Raw genomic sequence first — 19438 nt, forward strand, 5'->3', positions numbered from 1 at the left:
CCAATAAATTCTGGATTCCCGATTAACTGCAGCCAGCATATTTGGTCTTCGTTTTTTGCGGCCACTCTTAATATTGCCCGTCGAGCACTTTGTGCAATCTGTACATCAAACACACAATTTGTCAAACAGCTGAAAAAATGAGCGAATAAATAGAAGAGCGGGGAATACGAGGCGAAGCGAAATGAAAAATGCAAGTGTGTAAGTGTGACCATGGCAACTGCTACCCTCACACAAACATACACTCGAAGAAATTAATCAAAGCTATCTATAGTTGCAACAATTTTCTGAAATCCTATCAGCTTGATTTCTGAAAAAGTCATTGATTTTGCATCAGTATTTGCTACAATAAATCAATGGATCTACGAATCTAAACTAAATTTGAATAAAAAGGTGAAAACATATAGTTCCTACACAATTTGTTAGCGAGTAAGTTAATTGGGAGAAGGAAAAATACTAAACCCAGGAAAGGCGGAAGGACCTACTTGTATGTATATTCCGAAATGCAAGTAAAATCGAAATTTGTCTCGAATTCAATTGGACTGTACTTATTTGTGAAAGGAATTAAACTGGCAATGCGTTTATTGAAAAATTTAATGCTTTTTAGAATGGGATAAAAATATAGCTTCGTAGTTTAGGATAAGTTTTTGGTTATAATATTTGACCCACAAGCACTTGACTATATCTCCCACAAGAACTAAGCTAATGCTTATCATTTAAATATCACATATATTTACAAAATTCATAGTGCCTTAGCTGAATTGTGATGGCAACAAAATGAATTCACGTAAAACCATTGCTGCTTAAGAAAAAAAAAAAAAAAAAAACCCAATTGTACAAGAACAAAAAGCTTTAAATCTGCTAGTTTTAGTGAAAAAGGAATTTATACGAATACGACATAAAACTTGGGGCTATGGCCAACATTGTTACGAGCAAGGTACAAAATATACGAGGGTACAAAGAGAAAATTTAATGTAGTGCAGTTTAAATGTTAACATATAGTTTTCACATTTTGCTGATCCTTTTTCTGATGTATATCTAACCTCTGGCCCCACATTGCGCAATAGTCTGACTCAAAATATATTATATATGTTGCTTTTATTTATTTAATAAGTCCAAAGGCTTAGGCAGCCGACAAAGATTACTAAAAATAGACGTTACTATTAAACCTATCGTTAGCTTCAATCTTAAAAAAAACGGGGAGACCATTTCTAAGCGGGCATTAAGAAACTTTTCATGCATTGTACTTGAAGTGTACAAAGGGACGAGAAAAATTGAATCTCCGAATTTCAATTCTACATAAGTCACGTAGTTCATATACTGATTATTCTCTACTTTTCGTTCAAATTCTAAGAAAACATATCAGCGAAACAATACCACTCCAGTCCTACGTCCACAAACTGCAGAAAGGGGTTCATTTATATTCTTATTTTTGCTTCTGCTTGACGCATACAGCTCAGCACTAGAAGTGTGCTTGCGTACAGGATATTTCACAGTCCGGCTTGTTCGACTGAAGCATTTATTTTATAAAAAGAAACCAAACATAAAAAAAAAGTATAACAGATTGCAAGATTTGTGCTCGTGTAATGATTTAAGTTTGGGTAAGAAAAGTTGGAAAAGGCATTAATAGCTTATCCGTCAGTTGTTATCTTTCAAGACGTCGGATGGGACGCTCTTGTGAAAGGTTCCTGACTGGTCTGCTATACAATTGCCCGTTTTAACGACTGGTGCTACCTTTTATTCCCTTCTAAATCGTTCATCTTAGTGACAGTGGAGGAACGGTGGAACAGTTAAAAGTATCATAGACTTGGCGTAGTTTCCAAACAAATTATTTTCAAGTATTTTATTATTTTATTAATCTTCCATATTCCCAAGTAATTATCACTCGTAAAACTTTCTGTTTACTACAACGTATCTAAATATTTAATTAATTAACTGATTTAATTTATATTAAGAAATACCACCTTTTTTTAAAACTATAGTAGCCAACACATATTTTTTCATAAAAGTCTATTGCTTCAATGGCAACTTTTCTTCATGGCTTTATAATCTCAAAATCTTTATAGCTCCAATACTTTAAAATGGTAACTACAGATACAGGCGGTCGACAGATTGCAAAACAGAAACAGCTGTTGTGAACAGCAGAGCTAACAACTCGATTGCAGACGAAACTGCAGATAAACGGAGCTAGCCACCTTTTTTATCAAAAATTAAAAAAAAGTTTAAGGTACAAATCATGTAGGCTGTGAGTTTTCAGAACAAGGCATCCAAAATAAAAATTCATTTCATTTGTTTGCAGGCCGTCATGGCTTGCGCATCGTTTCAATTTTTTCGCCTTATTTTTTTCTTTGTTAAATATTCAAGTTTGTTTTTTTAGAATGTAATTAATTTTTTATATTTATTTTTGTATTCGTCGTATTTGTTTATTTATTAACGATTAGTTTGGGTCTCTCCTTCACCAGGCACTGTGCATCCGCAACATTATTATTTTTTTGCCTTCTCATAACAATTTGATAAAATTTTTTTTTTTTCAACAACAGCCGCGGGCAGCGCTTGAGCAGCGCTGCAGCAGCAAATATATTTATGGCTATAACTTCTTGTTAAATCGGTCTATCATAGTGAAACTTGGTATATTTCCAAAATTTTAGTTCGAAATTCCAAGAATTACGGGAGTTACGATTTGCGGGGTAGAGGGGGGAGGGAGGGAAATTCCAAAATATAAATTTTCTGCGTATTCACACAAGGCATCTGGGACTAAAATTTGGTGTTCCTAGGTCTTATAGTCTCCGAGATATAGGCGATTATACGAATGTAAAATCGGGAAAACCCCCATAGGGGGGAAGTGGGGGGGAAAATCAAAAAAATAAAACAAACTCGTATAGAATACACACATAACGCATCTTTGTGCAAAATTTGGTGTCTCTATCTCTTATAGTCTCTGAGATCCAGGTGTTCATACGGACGGACAGACGGACAGACTGACAGACGGACAGACGGACAGACAGACAGACAGACAGACAGGGCTAGATCGACTCGTCTCGTCATGCTGATCAAGAATATATATACTTTGTGGGGTCTGCCACGCCTCCTTCTGCCTGTTACATTTTTCAGCTCCCGCAAACCTAATATACTTCTGTACATTTCATGTACAGAGTATAAAAATATTTCTATGCAGTTTCAGCTTCTATATACAAGTACATCGGTGCGCTAACACTTTTATAGAGTTTCTTTGTAATTCACATTCTAGCTCACACAAAGGAAACTCTAAGCTTATCCAAATCATTGTTCACGATTGCTCTTAAAAATGAATGAACGTTTTGTAATATTTGATTTAATTTTAACCTCAAATTTCAAAGAGAAAAAAATACAAGTAATATTATAGCATTTTTCATACTAATAATTAATTTGTGCTCCGCAATATATTATATTAGACGAAGTAAACAAAATTTGGCGCATTACAAATTGCGAAGCACGTACACTTCCAATTTTCAAAGTAAATTGTCTGATTTGTATTCCTTTTTCTTTTTTTGATGCTTGCCACTGATATTAAGCTGCAAGCTGATCCCCCCATTTTTTCGCTGAGTATATTCAGAATGTTCCGGCTGCTTTTTCACTCTCTGGCTCTGCTTTACTCTGCTGCTTAGTGCAAGCAACGCATTCACAATTTTTGTCATATTGCAGAATGCGCCCAGGCGTGTCACACAGGCAGTCAGCCAAGCAAGCAAGCACACTCACACACTCACACACACATACAGCTACAGTTGCCAGACACAGCTCCTTGTCCGCCCGTTCGTTCGTTAGACCGGCATTTCATGTCGCCTGTGCTCGTCAACAGCAGCAGTGGCCTGGTAACTGTTGTCGTTTGTCGTCTGTCGCCGCCGCTTCAACTGAGCGATCTGTCAACGTCAACGGTGCGTATGATAAATTTTTATTGTATAGCTGCTTGCGCTCGAACAGCTTTGCCTTGCCTTACACAGCTTGTTAGTCGTTACATTTGCTTTTCCACACACACACACACACACACACCCTCTCTCTATCTCTAGTTCCCCTCAAAAAATGGCATCAATGGACACCAGCCGTTCGAGGGCTAATTGCGCGTGCAGCTTCATTGGCCAGGCATTGGCATCAGGAGCAACAGCAGCAGCAGCAGTAGCAGTAGCAGCAGGCAAAGCATAAATAATACAAATATTTATTTTTATAACAGAATATATCGCATTACATAAAACAAGCTGCGGGCGTTGCACGAGCCCGACTACGAGCACGAGCACAGCTTACAGAAAGGATTAAGCGTTGTTGCCATATATCAGGCAGCCATGGATGGTCACGGCCTTATGAGCTCCCCAAGTATCCCGAGCTGTCCAATCTGCCTGAGCTGCATGGAACTGCATGCTGGAGCTGCACGATGCTGCCTGTGGCAGCCTGTGGTGCGCGTCTCTGTAATAAATAACATTTTTGACCTCTGGCTCTCCCCTTTGGCTGCCATTTTTATAGCACTCTGTAGCAGCGAAAGTTTTTTTGCACCCCTCTCTCGCCCTCTTCGTCGCCTTCTCTCTCTCTCTCTCCGTTGGCGCTTAAACTAACCGCACGTGGTTGCAAGTTGCAGCTGCAGCTGCCCAGAACCGTAGATCCAATTCAGCTCAACATTAGCTGTATTTTGCATCGCCTTAAAATGTTGCTCATTAAATTAATAAGCCGCGTGCTTATGGCAATTAGTTGGTGTGGGTGCCGAGCGGGGGGAGGACGACGACGAGGGTTGCGCAAATGAAAACATTAGCGAGGCGGCGACGCCCAAAAGCAGGCAACACAATTTGGCTGGCATTAAAACTGCCAGGTAATTAAGCAGCGTTGTCACCTGCCACACACACACATACACAAACACACACACACACACACTGAAAATAAACCAAAACAAGAAGAGGAAAAAGTCAACAAGCAACAAAGAAAGTTTAAATTAGACCGCGCACAATGTGTCGAAAAGTAAACGCTGCAAATAAAATATTGAAACGAAAAGTAAACATTCAACGTTTATTATATTTATGTTATTTTGTGATTAAATATGAAGCGAGAAACGCTTTGCAACATTACTCTTTAATATTTAAATGAATCACGTTTAATGTTTACTAATACTGTGCGGGCCTGGTATAGCTGAACGAGCTAGCAGGAATTTGAGTTCTTTCCTGAACGCTTAAAATTAATTGAAGTCATAAAGTTCTGTAAGAATGGTAACTTATATAACTGTGAAACTGTTGTGTTATGGCCTAAGCTGCAGGCCAATTCGCAACCTAAAAAAAATATAGATAAAAAAGCTAATACCTCTTCACGTTGCACAATAGCATTAGCACGAACGCCTACACTCACCAAAAATAATAATTATTCACCGGTAATTATTAAAACTTAGCAATCAGCCAGCCTTTTGGTTCACAACATAATCATTGTCGTAGATAGTTAGTAATGTTATAATAAGCATGGTTATACCCTGTGATAGGTACATATATATGCGAATATATGGCATGATGAGACGAGGAGCCCTCTTCGTCAATCATCTGTCCGTTTGCCTGTCTCTCTGTATACAAATCTATAGCTTTTAAGCGTCGCACTTAATTAAATTTTTAAAAAACCATACTTTAAATGCTAGCTCAAAATGCACATCGATGTTATAAATATAACAGAAACATTAATCTGAATATTTACAAAAATTGTTTATTATAAGAAAGTTTTTTATACATTTTTGGCTTTTATTTATCAATGAATAATGCTTTAAGTGTTTAGGAACATTTATTTGGGGACAACAAAAGCTTTTGCTATTCATATGTATATCTCAAAAGGGTTAGATAAATTATATTAATGAAACATTTTTCTATTGCATTTAATGGTGTTATCATAAAATTGTTATGTTGAATATTTATGCTTGTATACAAGTATTATACTTATATTGGACTTAAATTTAAATTTTGTATTTTTGCATTTGTCCCTCAACGCTAACAAATATATCCAAAATCTATCAATTTACCTTGCAACATAAAGAAAAGATATTTATGTTTATTTGCATTTCTAATTTTTAAATACTCGTATACTTGTATATATAAGTATGCAGAATAAAGAATTAACCATTGAATTAAAGCCCCATTATTTTGTACAACTTCAATAGAAATGATCGGTTAATAAATTATTGCTACTAATATTATTTTTTTGTCGATTTTCCTGCTGGCCAACATGCAGACTGTTCCTGAGCAGTCGACATTTATTTGAATAATTGCACTTTACATACATTTAAGTAAATATAATTAACAGTCGTCGGGTTGCATGTATGTGTGTTGTAAGTGCAGTCAACAAATAGTTAAACTCAAGGCCTTAAATACAAATTTAGCCTTGCAATAATTCAGAAAATGCACCAAATATGATTTAAATTATAAACATTAAATCAAAATAATTTGCAGTTCAGCTTAAATGGGATTTAATAAAATTATCAATTAAAATAGTCAACGTGCCGAATGATTTATAAGTGCCTGCATGTGTAGTTCGTTGTAACTACAATATTTAAATTAATATATTGGCTTACATGTATTTTTATTTGGCAAGTCACTCTGTATGTGTTTAAATATTTTATTAAATTCCAAATTTTAACAGGCTGCTGCAAAGCTAATCTAAATATTACTTGCTTTTTGTGGTGAATAAGTACTTGTGTTTATGCAAATTTTAATGCTGAGTTTACTTTACAATCAAGCAAATTTTTAATAAAGCACACACTGGGTGGAAAATCATAAAGGGCTTGCCCAAAAAATTGTAATTGATCAAGAAATCAAGTCTCTAGAGTTTCCCAGAAATATCAGGCATAGAAAGCACATTGAAGTACATCATGAATTCCATTGTAACCCAAATAGATAATAAAATTTGACCACTGTGCGGCGAACATGGCGTTGAAGCGTTGACATTCTCTATGGTATGAGGGCCAATAACGTCTTTTGCCTGAGCAGGCAAACAGTCACGAACCAACTTGGTGTTGGAAATTTTGCGTAAAACTCTTATAAATCTTTACGATGCACAACGTGTCGTATACGCAACGTGAACAGCACAACGTTGAGTGAGCTGGAAACTGGAGATAGAAATAGAGATGGAGATTGGGATTGAGATAGAGATGAAGGTAAAGGTGGAAGGAGATGAAGATGGAGCACCGAAGTTACAGCACAGTGACTTGACAAGCCAGCCACACACTGTGCGCTAATCGCTTGGCTTTTGTTTGAATATTTAATTCAAAAAATTATGACATTGTTGGAATTCTTCGCCCCTGACCTACAAGCGTATTACGTGGCTGCGTAGGTAAAAGCTAACTCAGAGCCCGGTACTGGTGCTGGTGCTGGGGCTGGCTTAGTTTGTGGTGCCAAAGGATTACCGCTGACTTTCAGATGACTTGGGGTCTTGGGCACTTGAGCGCTTGAGCTGGCAGGGCAATTTTCAACAGCGTGGCTGCCCACGCTGGGTGCTGCTATTGCTTTTCTTATTGTTGTAGTTGTCGTTGTCGTTTTTTGTCGTTGTTGCCTGGGCAACGTAAAACAGCTTACGCACAGAGCTTAGCCAGGCCATGCGCCGCAGCAAAAATGTAATAAAAGTTTGAGCCGCACTGCGGCTGCCAAAATGAACTGTGAAGAGGCAATTGGTTGGCTCAGAGTGCGGCCTTTGGTTAATTTGCCGCACAGCAGCAGCAGCAGCAGCAGCAGCAGCAGCAGCAGCAACAGCAACAACAACAACAGTTGCCATAGGAGCCGCTGGATCAATAAGCAAACAGTAACTGTAACAGCAACAAGCCAGCCGACGCTTCCATTTGGGCCAATTACGAGCAGCTACGTCGCGTGGCAATTTAGAACGGAAGCGGAAACAGAACGCAACAGCAACGTTCGGCAGAAATAGCAAGCCATGGTAAGCAAGCAAATGCAGCTGTGGTCTAGGAAATTCACTCGCACAACAAACACAATAATAACACGGGTAATAATGCAAATTGCGAACATTTCATTAGCCACCCAAGAAGAAGCTCTCGAAAAAGGAGAAGGCACGTCTCGAGGCCGAGCAGGCCGAGCTGCTGCGCATCGAAATGGAAAAAGAGAAGTGGGTAAGCTAACAAACTATGAGTACATCCAACCAGAACATTAACATGCACCCAATCTATTCAAATTAAATAAAACATTAATGCAACACTCAAGACTCAAGAAGCTGGAGGAGGCACGTCAGCGTAAGAAGCTCGAAATGGAACAGGCCAAGCATCGACAGCAACAAGAGGTGGCTGAGAACCGCTTGCGTCGTTCACAGTTGCGCAATAGCATGCAATTTTTCGACGCCGTCCGCACCGCCATCGAGGCCATAAAGGCGGGTGAGCGCCACGAGCGGGACTGGCAGAAGTTTATGCGCTGCAATGGCCTGCCCAACTCCAGCAGTCCCAGCGATTTGCGCAAATACATACACCAATGGCACGCCGATATTGCCAAGCGCCAGTTGGAGTCACGCAACTGGCTGCTGCGAACCGATGAGCGCACACTGCTCACGCAAGACGCGAACGTTCCGGACCTCACGCGAATCTCATTGCGCCAGCAGCAAGGTCGACTGGGCGATGTCTATGCGCAACGCATTAAGGAGGTGTTGGGTGTAAGTTGACAACAAATTTTGGCAGTAAAGAGATTCTCAAACAATTTATACATTTTTATGTTTCACATTAATGTGATTTTAGAAAATAAATCGCAATGATTTAAAAACAATATGCAGATATTGCATTCTGAATGATCCAAGCTTCACTTCTTTTTGTATTTCTTGTGTGTAGAATGTCTTTGTCTTTGTCAGCTTTACAAATGTTTTTACCGTATTGCCTCAAAATTAAGTTAACAAATTTTGGCAGCAAAGAAAGTCTCAAACAATTTATATTTTTTTATGTTTCACATTAATGTGATTTTAGGAAATAAATCTCAATGCTTTTAAAATAAAATATGCAGATATTGCATTAAGAATGATCCAAACTTCGCCGAGAGAATAATAACAATATAGCTTCCAAAATATAGCTTCCAAAATTCATTTTGTATTTTTTGTGTGAAGAATGTCTTTGTTTAACAAAGTTTGTTAGCTTTACAAATGTTTTTAGGCATTACGTTAATTAAGTGTGTGTTATTGTGAACGCATAATTCTCAAATCATCTCAAATATTCATTATCAATACATAGATACTGAACGAACTAGACGAGACACTGGAGGAGCGACAACTTCCGACTCATGTGTGCGCAGATCTAGATAAACTGAAGACTGAGATACGGGTTTTTCTCAAACAACATCTGGATGAATTCACCTACAAGACAATGTCGCACATTGATCGAGACATGGAGTACGTTTAGACGACAACAATGGTTAAGCAGAATGTGTAGCTTACTGAACTTCTAACTTGCAGAATCGATCGGCCTGGTGTGGCAAAGCACATTTACAGCTCGGATGTGTTTCAAAGCTTCGTTTGGACCTTCTCCAAGGATGCTCAAATGTAAGCCATTTAACTCATTTGTGGTCACGACAGCCCAGATACATTGTGTTACTTATTTACAGTGCCTTAAATCCCAAAGCGCGTATTGGTGAGCCCTCGGCGCACAACGAGATTGATTTTCCCACAATTGAGATGCTCATCTCCCTGCCGCCCACCGTACAGCTGCAGAGCTCGGCGCTTCGAGGACTCTGGCTGAACTATGACCACTTTAGTGACTATTGCAGCAGTTATCAGCTGAAGCATGCACGCTCCGAAAATGCTAGTAAGCTGAAGTTTCTTCCTATTTATTGTACTATAGATCACCTTTACCTTTTTTCTACATCTCTTGTTTGTTTCAATTGTCCGTGCAATGCAGACATACTACGCCAAACTAAGCGCGAGTGGCGAAAACGCAAGGAAATACTGCAGTCCATGTTAGACGAATGTGCCCGCGAGATTCCGCTCTCCGAATTGGAGCAGCTGACTCAGGATCAGCACTCGGCCAGCTCCCAACAACCACGCGAGCGTAGCTACGACGTTGACAAACTCTATGCCGAATATGAGGATGAGTTGAACAAGGCACGGCGCCGTGCTATTGGACCCGAGGCCTACGGCATGCTCGAAACGGATGTGAATCTGCGTAAGTATCGCATCATTGGGGGCGTCTATTGCATTGACTTTCTGGAGACGCCTCAGCAGGATAAGCAGTTGAATGCGCGCTCGTTTATACGAACAAGTGAGTGCCTCACAGCATTCCGGTTTGGCTAAATTATGAAGGTTTCCGGTATTTCAGTTGCTGCTGCCAACAGTCTGTGCCACAAGGATTACTACCAGACATATAAGCCCCCTCCGCCGGTACTGCCGGGGGTGCGTCGGCTGCCCGAAGAGATCGAGGCCGAAATGCGAATGATCGAAGCGGCACTAGACAAACTAGCTTTGGTCACTTTACAGTAAGATAGTGGCTCTAGTTCTTCTACGCGGCTTTGAATTCCAGCTTCTATCGTTCGCAGACTACCCGACTCTGTCATATGGTTCGAGCCCCCCGTCGCCTGCCGATGGGAGACGCATATCGAGACACTGGAAATGGAGCTGGCGGATAGCGTTAAGCCGACAACAACAGCGCCCGCCGCTGCCACCACAGCTACGCCTACCGAGGCAACACCACTTTCTACCAACGCCAATCCCAGTCCGCTGAAAAACTCACCCCGCTGTCCGGCCAAGCTTCGCATCCGTCCGGCCGAGCAAAGCTCTCAAAAATCAGATGGCGCATTGGCCGCTCTGCCCATGCGCGAGATCAGCGACTTCGATATGTGGGCCATACCCGCCGATGTGGATCTCTATGGCCTAGTGAAGGATTTCGTGGTGCCGCGTCTGCCGCAGGGCTTTTGCGTGCGTCTCGAACAGCATACGCCACAGGCGGGAAGGGAGGCACCTGTGCGTAAAGTCATGTTTCTGGCACGGCAGAAGCACGTGAGCATCGGTCAGGATGTGACAGCGGATGGGACAGTCAGTGCTCAGCCTGCAACAGCCTTAGATGCTGGCATCGGACCCAGCTTTATGGATATGGACGAGCCTACTGAGCTCTTTCCCCCGCTCAGCTTCGAAAAGCTGCTGAAATTTCGACAGCTTCAGGAAAGTGCGCCATCCACCGAAGTGCTCCAATTGAGCAAACCAACGCGACGCCAACCGAGCACGGCATCACTGCAGAGATCCAGCAGCGACAGCAGCTCACGCCGCACCTCCGATGAGCCATTAGCTGCTGCTCCGCCCACAACCCTCAAGCACTGCTACCTCTTCTCGCAGCTAATCGACGATTTGGATAGACTCTGGCGTCTGCAGCTACCGCGCGAGCAACAGGAGCAGGTGCTGCAGCAAATCTCCGAGCAATTGTCGCCAAACGGCTCACAGCATGGGGACAGCGAACAACAGTCCCCTGAAGACGATATGAAGCCACTTAGTCAGGAGCTGGTGGATGTGCTGCAGCCCGCAGCAGCAGCTGCCGCCTTCGCCTACTACACGGGCATTACGTTTGTGCGTGACTCGGAAGCCTCGAGTGCCCAACAGGATAGGCAAGAGAAGGGTAAAGGGGCTGCAAGCAGTAGCGACGAGGACGACCAGGACGACGATGATGATGATGAGGATGATGCAGATAGCTTTGCGGGTTTTCTACATGATGCACCTGGTGGAGTAGGAGGCGGCGAGTCGACAGCGGGTGCCAGTCTGCAAGAGTTTCTCAGCAAGCACAGCCAAAGCGAAACGACAGAGAGCGATGGGTGGGTTTAAGCTAGAAATGTGCCAACTTTTAAGAACTTATTCGTCCCCTGAGGATAAAATGGTTTACTCAATTTGTGTGCAAATATTTAAAGACCCCATAATTAGGTATACATATATGTACATTCCTGATTACCTTCGCGAGATGTGCCGCTATAGTTATGTTCATTTGTCCGTATGTTGGTAGCTTAAACATCACTATATTTGTTGAGCTAGCTCTTTTGAGCCCCCCATAAGAATCTTACCAATAAGTACTTTAATGAAATTATTAACTCTCCGGAACAGATTCACTTATTTGTACTAAGTATACTATAGGATAACAAGCAAAGCTGTAATGGTAGCTTTGTAAGGAAGTCATGGAAGTCGAAAACGAATTTGTTGAAAATGAACCAGTTCCCTAATCATGTGGCTACGATGCACATCTCTAATATTTAAGCCACTCCAGTGCCAACTAGAGCGCACTCACCAACCCACTCGGACCGTCTGCCATCCTTTTGTGTGGCACACGTTGATTTCATTTGTCTTTTAATTTGATTGATCAATGGCGCTCGGCCTGCCTGATTGACTGTGAGTCGATGGGCGGATGGTGTGCAGACAGCGTACAGATATTTACCCAACTGAGTGTTTGCATGGGCCCTGGAGAGGACCAGTTCTCGATTCGTGTGAGTGTGTGTGTGTTGACCTTTTGGCTTTTGCATACTTTTCAGACGAAAGCAGAAACTGAGCAACGAGGCAGCCATCACACAGGGAAAATGGAGCACTCGCGACGTACACGATACCAAGTTCAATGAGGACAAGCTTTCCATACAGTTTCGCACTGGACGCTTGGGTGAGTGAGGAGTTTTCCAATTTTTAAGTTGGCAAATTTTCATGCCATTCCCGACATTCACAGGCATTTTTGGCTTTGCATTAAACAAATATAGTAATATGCCCTATCAGACCTGGGATCTGCGACCTGATATGAAAAAGTAAGTGCAAAAGCAACAATTCTATAAAGTTACAATAATATATACTAACGGATCCTATTTAGGGAACAAAGTAGACAGAACCCTCACAAAAAATAAGTAAAAACATTAAAAAAAATTCAAATAAATTAAAAACAACAACAAATTTGTTTAAAAATTGAAATGGAAATAAAATTGCAAGCAGAGTAACAAAATAAATTGTAAGAATGAAAGCTATTTTCAAATCAAATATTATTGTTATAGTCTCTGGCCCGATGGGGGAATGCTAAATAGCTAACTAGCTCCGGAAGGTAGTTCGATTGAGTATAGGTGAGAAAACTCGATCAGTTCTATAAGTAGTTTAAGCATAACACTCGCCTTAAATCAGTTGTTTGTTGAGTAAAAGAGGCAGAAAGTTCTTTGTTTGTGTGAAAGATACTTACAAATGAATACTTTTCCCAACACCAATAACTACCTAACGATTAGCTAATGGTTTGATAATAATAACCAGTAGTCAGTTAAAAAAATTATAGTAAAAATAAATATTTTCATATTCAATTGAATGTTTAATTATTTCGTATTTAAATCAAATATACTTGTAAACAACGTACATTGAACCAAAAACATGAATATGAATAATATTCAAGCAATTGAAATTCAATCGGTTATTACTTTTAAAATAAATGTTGATCAAAGCTGATCTAAGTTTCACAAAAACTTTCTAATAAAAATATTCTATATGCATACTTGTAATATGCATTGTACGATATATCATTATTGAACACAATTAATACTAATTTGTTAGTATAATAGACATAAACGTGAGCAAATTAGGTTATAACTATAAAAAATAAGCCTTTCGCATGAATCAAACCCCCATCCAAGCAGCAGTTAAAATAATTGTATATCGTCACGCTTTAAATTCAATATTTTAATAATAAAATCGAAATGGAAGTGTGTACACTTTATATCAACCACAAACACTCTGTGAAGAAAAATCGATGGTACAAATATGTATTTAGGAAGATTCAGATCCCAGTTTAGACTACTTAGAAGAGCAAAATAAAGAAATTCTCTTACGACCAATTCAATCCAATCCTGGCATCAAGCATATGAATATTTTTCCAGCACAGAGCTCACTAGAAAACTATACAATAACATAATCGTCTAGGGGTCATTAAAATCTTTGGACCAACGTTTAATAAACCCAAGAACACTCTTACTGAAGAGTTAAAGATTGAAGTTCAATTTATGCTCAATCGTAGAATAAATTCCATACTTTTTTTACTTTTACATCACTTGCGTGAAGAATAATAATTTCTTTATTGCAGTTGGTTTATCTTTTATTATACAATTTCTGAATTATTGTAACTGTACGAGTATGTTTTAAGGCTGTTACTGACTGATATTATCTTATCTTTGCCAGCCCGGGAAACATTCTCTTTAGTTTCACCGCCTCGCTAATCAGCCTGGATATGACCATCAATGAGGCCGGCTACACGGTGCACAACTTCCAGGGCGGCAGTACGCAGGGCATCACAGACATGCTCGGAAAAACAATGTCTCTGGCGGAGCTGAAGGCAACACTCATACTATCGGCCGTGGACATATTTCCGGACGAGGACGCCTTTTGCTATACAGAGGGCTCATGCGAGAAGAACTATGTGATGGAGATGCATGCCTATGCGTGCATCTCCACATTGGCGCTGTCCCACAATTTCAGCTGGTCACGCTGGAATCTGTTGGCCGGCTCCCGGACCGCTGTGCTGCTCATCCGGGAGCTAATCGAGGGCAAGAAGGTGCCATACTACTCCACACTGCTTGTCACGCCCCTGAAGACATCCATCATCGATTGCACGGAAGTGTCCGCCAGCTTCAATGCCGTGGGCATTGCTGGCATGGAATATTATGCGGATCTCTATCAGCTTTCACAAGCACATGCCCAACCTGTTAGCTTAGAGAAGCAGAGAACGATGAGCCCCGTGTTGAGGGACAATGTAGCGCGCATTTTGATGGCCATAAGGCCGCTGAGCTTTTGCTGAGCCACAACGACACCAGACAACCGACAACCGACAACCAACAACCACAAGAACACCTCGGCGCTGGAGCAACAAGAACAGCGACGACGACTCCATGGGGAATAACATACATACATACGTCATTATGCTTGAGGTTTATGGCTGAGGTCGCTTGGCATGCATAATTAATTTGAACACACACTAGAGCACCGGCAAACACATAGAACTTAACTTTACAACGCACATTTGGCTTACAAGTGAATGCGAGAGGAAGTCGGAGAGGGAGAAGGAGAGAGAAGGACCAGATATTTTGGGTATACCTTTGTCTGCTTTTGGGCTGTGCTGTTAGGCATGCAAAAATTAAAGACAAATACATTGGAATTTCTAATTATCTTGCCCATCAGTTTAACATACATACTCGTACACACTCACATTCATGAACTCACACAATGGGGTTCAAGAAGAGAAGATTTGGGCGCACAATGGGCTTAAATGGCTTCTAAGCTTTTACAAATTAGCATTTGTATTATGAACATAGCGGCGTTGACGGTTATTGAAGTAAGGTATTAAGCAAACGAGCATTTAATCAGATACTCTTTGCATCCATAATACTTGTATAACATTAACACGAAGGCACACAAACAAACAAAATAGGTCAGCATTTCGTTAAAGGATATTCTTTCTATATTGATTTTCATTTGGAGCATTTGTGAAAAATAACTAACTAGTAGCTGATAATTCAAACGACTCAAATATATGTACATATATATATATATATATATACATATGTAATCTAGCCATAGATATACAAAGTTTGGAACATTATCCCTCACCAAGTTGGCAAGTTACTTGAAAAACTTCCTTAAGATTATATTTTTGTTTAAAAAAAGCTTATTTATTTCATAAAAAGAAGGAGTTCCGTGTGCCCACGTCGCTGAATACTTTTCTAGAACTTAAAAGAGGAGCCCCCTAGTTTTCCCGCCTATCATTGAATTCTACACCGATGGCATCTTGAAGAATCCATTTAATTTGTCGAACTCGACCCCGCTATGTAGAAGCGCTTTTTATTTAAATATAGTTTTGCATGCTGAGAAAATAAACTATATATTGCAATTAAAAACCTAATTATAATAACTAAAGCAATAACTGTTCAATTTTGAATTCAATTTATTGGCATACTCGTAAAATAGATTTTATAGCCATTTATACTTTTGAACTGACTGGCAAAAATATTCAGAATTTTCATTTAAAATACTAACACGGCAAATGACATTTGATAAGCTCTTTTAAAGTTAACTGAATAAAGAGCCAATAAAATTTTATTAGCTTTGGCTCATGCCTACTAAGCTATCAATAATATTTTTAAGTAAATAGAATTTGCATTTGCGTTCATTTAAAATTTGAATAGTTTAAATAGCATTTTGTAGCCTGCAGCAAAACAAATAAATATGCCTTAACAAGGCTCCAATCTACATGTGGCCCATGTATTTACATACACGGGTATATTATATATATAGTATATATATACCATTACATAAACAGTTTTTTAAAAACATATTTACTCGGTATTTTCGGTGTAAGCTGCGACTTATTTTGGATTTACTCGTAGTTTGGACCTCTTGTGCTAAAAACTGAAAATGGAATAAAGTCCATAAAATGCCTCAATTGGCAGCTTTGGGCTTTGTATTTGAAATTGCGAACCAACACAGAGACACACGCATAACTTTTCAATAGAAAATACCAAGTAAGTGAGTTCGTATGGCAACAACAAGCAAGCAGGCAAGCAACTAAACAAACAAACAAACAAACAACAAATTTGCTCAAACATTTTTTTCGTTCTTGCTGTTCCTTCCTTGGGCAAAACAAGCAGCATTTGAAATTTTATGCAAAATGAAATGAAAGTCAACTTGGCCAAGTTCAAAAGCGAGCCGTGGCAGCAGCGAAAGAAGCATAAAACTATAAAATGAAAGTTTTTTGATATTGTGGCTGCCATTGCAACAAAATTTATGCACTGTAATTTCAAGAATGGCCCAGATGAGAGGACCCAGCACAGTCACGCGGAGAGTATGGGAGCAGGAGGCGACTATATACGACTATATGGCCGTCGAGCCGATTCAACTTTTGCAAAAGGCCACGAAAAATGTACCGAGCAGCAGCAAATGGAATAAAATACTAAAGTACTTGGCCACGCTGCTGAGGTCGTAACATGAACGAAATCTATGGCTGCATTGTGTGTGTGTGTGTGTATGTGTATTTGTATGTGTGTGTGTGTTTTTGTAAGTGTGTGTGTGTGTCACATGGTAGATGGTTTTAGAGATGAGAATGCCACAGAAAACACGTTTGCGATTAGACACGCTAATATACAAAATTTATTCCTATATGAAGTATTTGTAGAATGCTTAATCTAAAATAAACTTGAATTAGTAAATGTTCTGTTAAATGCTTTGCTTTTTAAATTAAATCGAAGCAAAAAGGCTGCCATCGAGGACGAATCATTTGCAAAAAGAAACTATTACTTGTAAGTACTTATTGATAAAGCATTCTTACTTACATCCGACTTTTTTTTATAGAAGCAAGCGGGAATGTTAAACTTTTTGGGGCTCAACCATAAAATTCCTTGTAACGAAGCAAAAATTTCAGCTGTTATGAAAAAAGAAAATAAATATCGCGCTGTGGCAGCTTGACGGTGCGTGTTTCAGAATTTTAGACAGTATTTCGAAGGATATCACAAAAATAACCAACTGGATGGGCCCACATACCAAGTTTGTGGTTTGACAGTCAATGGAATCTGGCTGCTCTGAATTTATCTGTTGTCTCCACACGGTTTTCTGGCAAGTTTTTCCAGCTGCCTACTCTAGTAGTCGAGTGTTTGTCAGTACTTGGCACTGAAGCGGGCCAAAATGTTCCTTGTTTAGTTAGTTTAGTTTAGTTCGTGCTTTAAAAAGCAATTATTTTTCACGAGTTGACAGAGTCAAGGTTTAAAGAAGACCAGCAAACATTGAGTATGCCTTTAAAAAATCGAACAAAATGGAAATAACATTAAATAATACCTCTGACATGTTAGGGGAATTTTATTTTCACTTCCAAATATTTAAAGTTACCAGCAATCTGGCCTGATTGTAACAAAACATATATTATAAAACAAGCTTCCTAACCTTAAAGCTAACATCCTTAACTTTATTGAATTCACAGAGTTGGCTTAAGCTGTCAACGTTTTCAAAAAGGCTGAAAAACTGAATGTACCCTTACTTGTATAATCTAACAAACTGAAAATATTAGATGTATACAATAATAATACCCCTGACATGTTAGGGGAATTTTATTTTCCCTTTCAACTATTTAAAGTAATCACCAACGTGGTCTGATTTTAAGAGAAAAATAAATATTCTAGCACCATAGAAGCCTTGGAACCTGAAAGCTAACATCCATTACATTTTTTCATTTTTCATTTGGCCCCCAAGTATTAGGGGATCTTTCTATCATAGGTCGCTAATTAAGTATAGTTTTCTATTATTTCTTACATCTTTAGCTTGTGCTGCAACGTGAAAAATTAATCACTTACCACTGAGAGAGAGGGATGTTAAAAATGCAAACGTTTTACAGATGGAAACTAAAATTAGTGAGCTCTAATTTAATTTTGGGCATCAAGTGCGGTCACGTGTGTAAAGTGGCTTCGGCAGCAGCAACAACAGCAACAACAGCAAGAGAAAATGCGTTGACAGTAGTGGCAGCAACAACATCAACAGCATTGTAAAGGCAATAAAAAGACAAAGCGTTTTCACTGCCTAAGTAGAAAGCTATGTCAGCAAACTGAAGCGCAATGAAAACGAATACCACACTTACACACACACACGCACGCATGACAAAATCAACGAGATATATATACTCACATACATATACAGACGTGTATGTGCATGCATATGTGGAGAACCAGAAAAGCTAACGGCAGCACTTGCTCAGGCCTTAGCTCATTATGAATGAATGAAGCTGCAAATTGAAAAGATGAAAATATATGGGCAGGCTTTTGGCAAGTTTAAGCAGCACACATGTACATAAAATGTAAATGTAAATGTAGATGTCTATGTGTGTGTGTGTGTGTGTGCTTCTGTGTGTGTATGCAATTGGCCGAGCCAAGAAGAAAAGGTGCATGGTTTTAAGCAAAATTCTTGCCCATGTGTAGGCGCTGCAAAAGGCTAAGGCCATAGAATACTATGTATACTATGTATGTATGTATGTGTACGCTTTTTTTATGTACTATATGTATGTGTATGTAGGGCAGTATAACACCAAAGATAAGCACAGACCCTGACCCCACTCACTCATCTATTCAAAATGTTGCAAATCAATAAACAAACAAAAAAAGGAGTTACAGTTGTTTCCCTAAGGAGTGCAAATCCAAAAATTGCTAAATTTCACTTTCATTTTCGGGACTTAATTGGCAACTGACTTAAACAGTAACTTTTTGAATGAACAACACACAATCGTTTAAACAAGTAAAAGTCATAAATAAAGCAGCAGCAGCAGCGCACAATAAAATAAATCACGGCATAAATTTGGGCATTGCGCGCAAGCATATTCCCAAATGAGATTAAAGCTCAGAAGCGCGTAAATCAGCCAATGACAGAGACCAGACCTTCCGAAAACAACGACCACAATGTTGCCTAATGTGTGGTTTCTTTGTCGTTGTTGTTGCTGTTGTTTGTGCTGTTGACTGTGACTGGT

General features: G+C 39.6%; 1 protein-coding gene across 1 annotated transcript; it reads left to right on the forward strand.

Annotated features, from left to right (window-relative positions):
* Nucleotides 1-3809: 3809 nt before the first annotated feature.
* On the forward strand, nucleotides 3810-14740 carry LOC115626951 (axonemal 84 kDa protein). Its single transcript, XM_030522467.1, has 13 exons — nucleotides 3810-3908; nucleotides 8009-8097; nucleotides 8193-8631; nucleotides 9197-9354; nucleotides 9418-9504; nucleotides 9567-9766; nucleotides 9860-10219; nucleotides 10277-10433; nucleotides 10494-11119; nucleotides 11240-11760; nucleotides 12469-12583; nucleotides 12647-12722; nucleotides 14125-14740. Exons 1-13 carry the CDS (start codon nucleotides 3810-3812, stop codon nucleotides 14738-14740), a joined length of 3543 nt encoding a protein of 1180 aa, XP_030378327.1.
* Nucleotides 14741-19438: the final 4698 nt, after the last annotated feature.

The sequence above is a fragment of the Scaptodrosophila lebanonensis genome, unplaced genomic scaffold (genome assembly GCF_003285725.1).
Source record: "Scaptodrosophila lebanonensis strain 11010-0011.00,11010-0021.00 unplaced genomic scaffold, SlebRS2 tig00000089-arrow-pilon, whole genome shotgun sequence".
In the NCBI taxonomy this organism is placed as follows: Eukaryota; Metazoa; Arthropoda; class Insecta; order Diptera; family Drosophilidae; genus Scaptodrosophila; species Scaptodrosophila lebanonensis.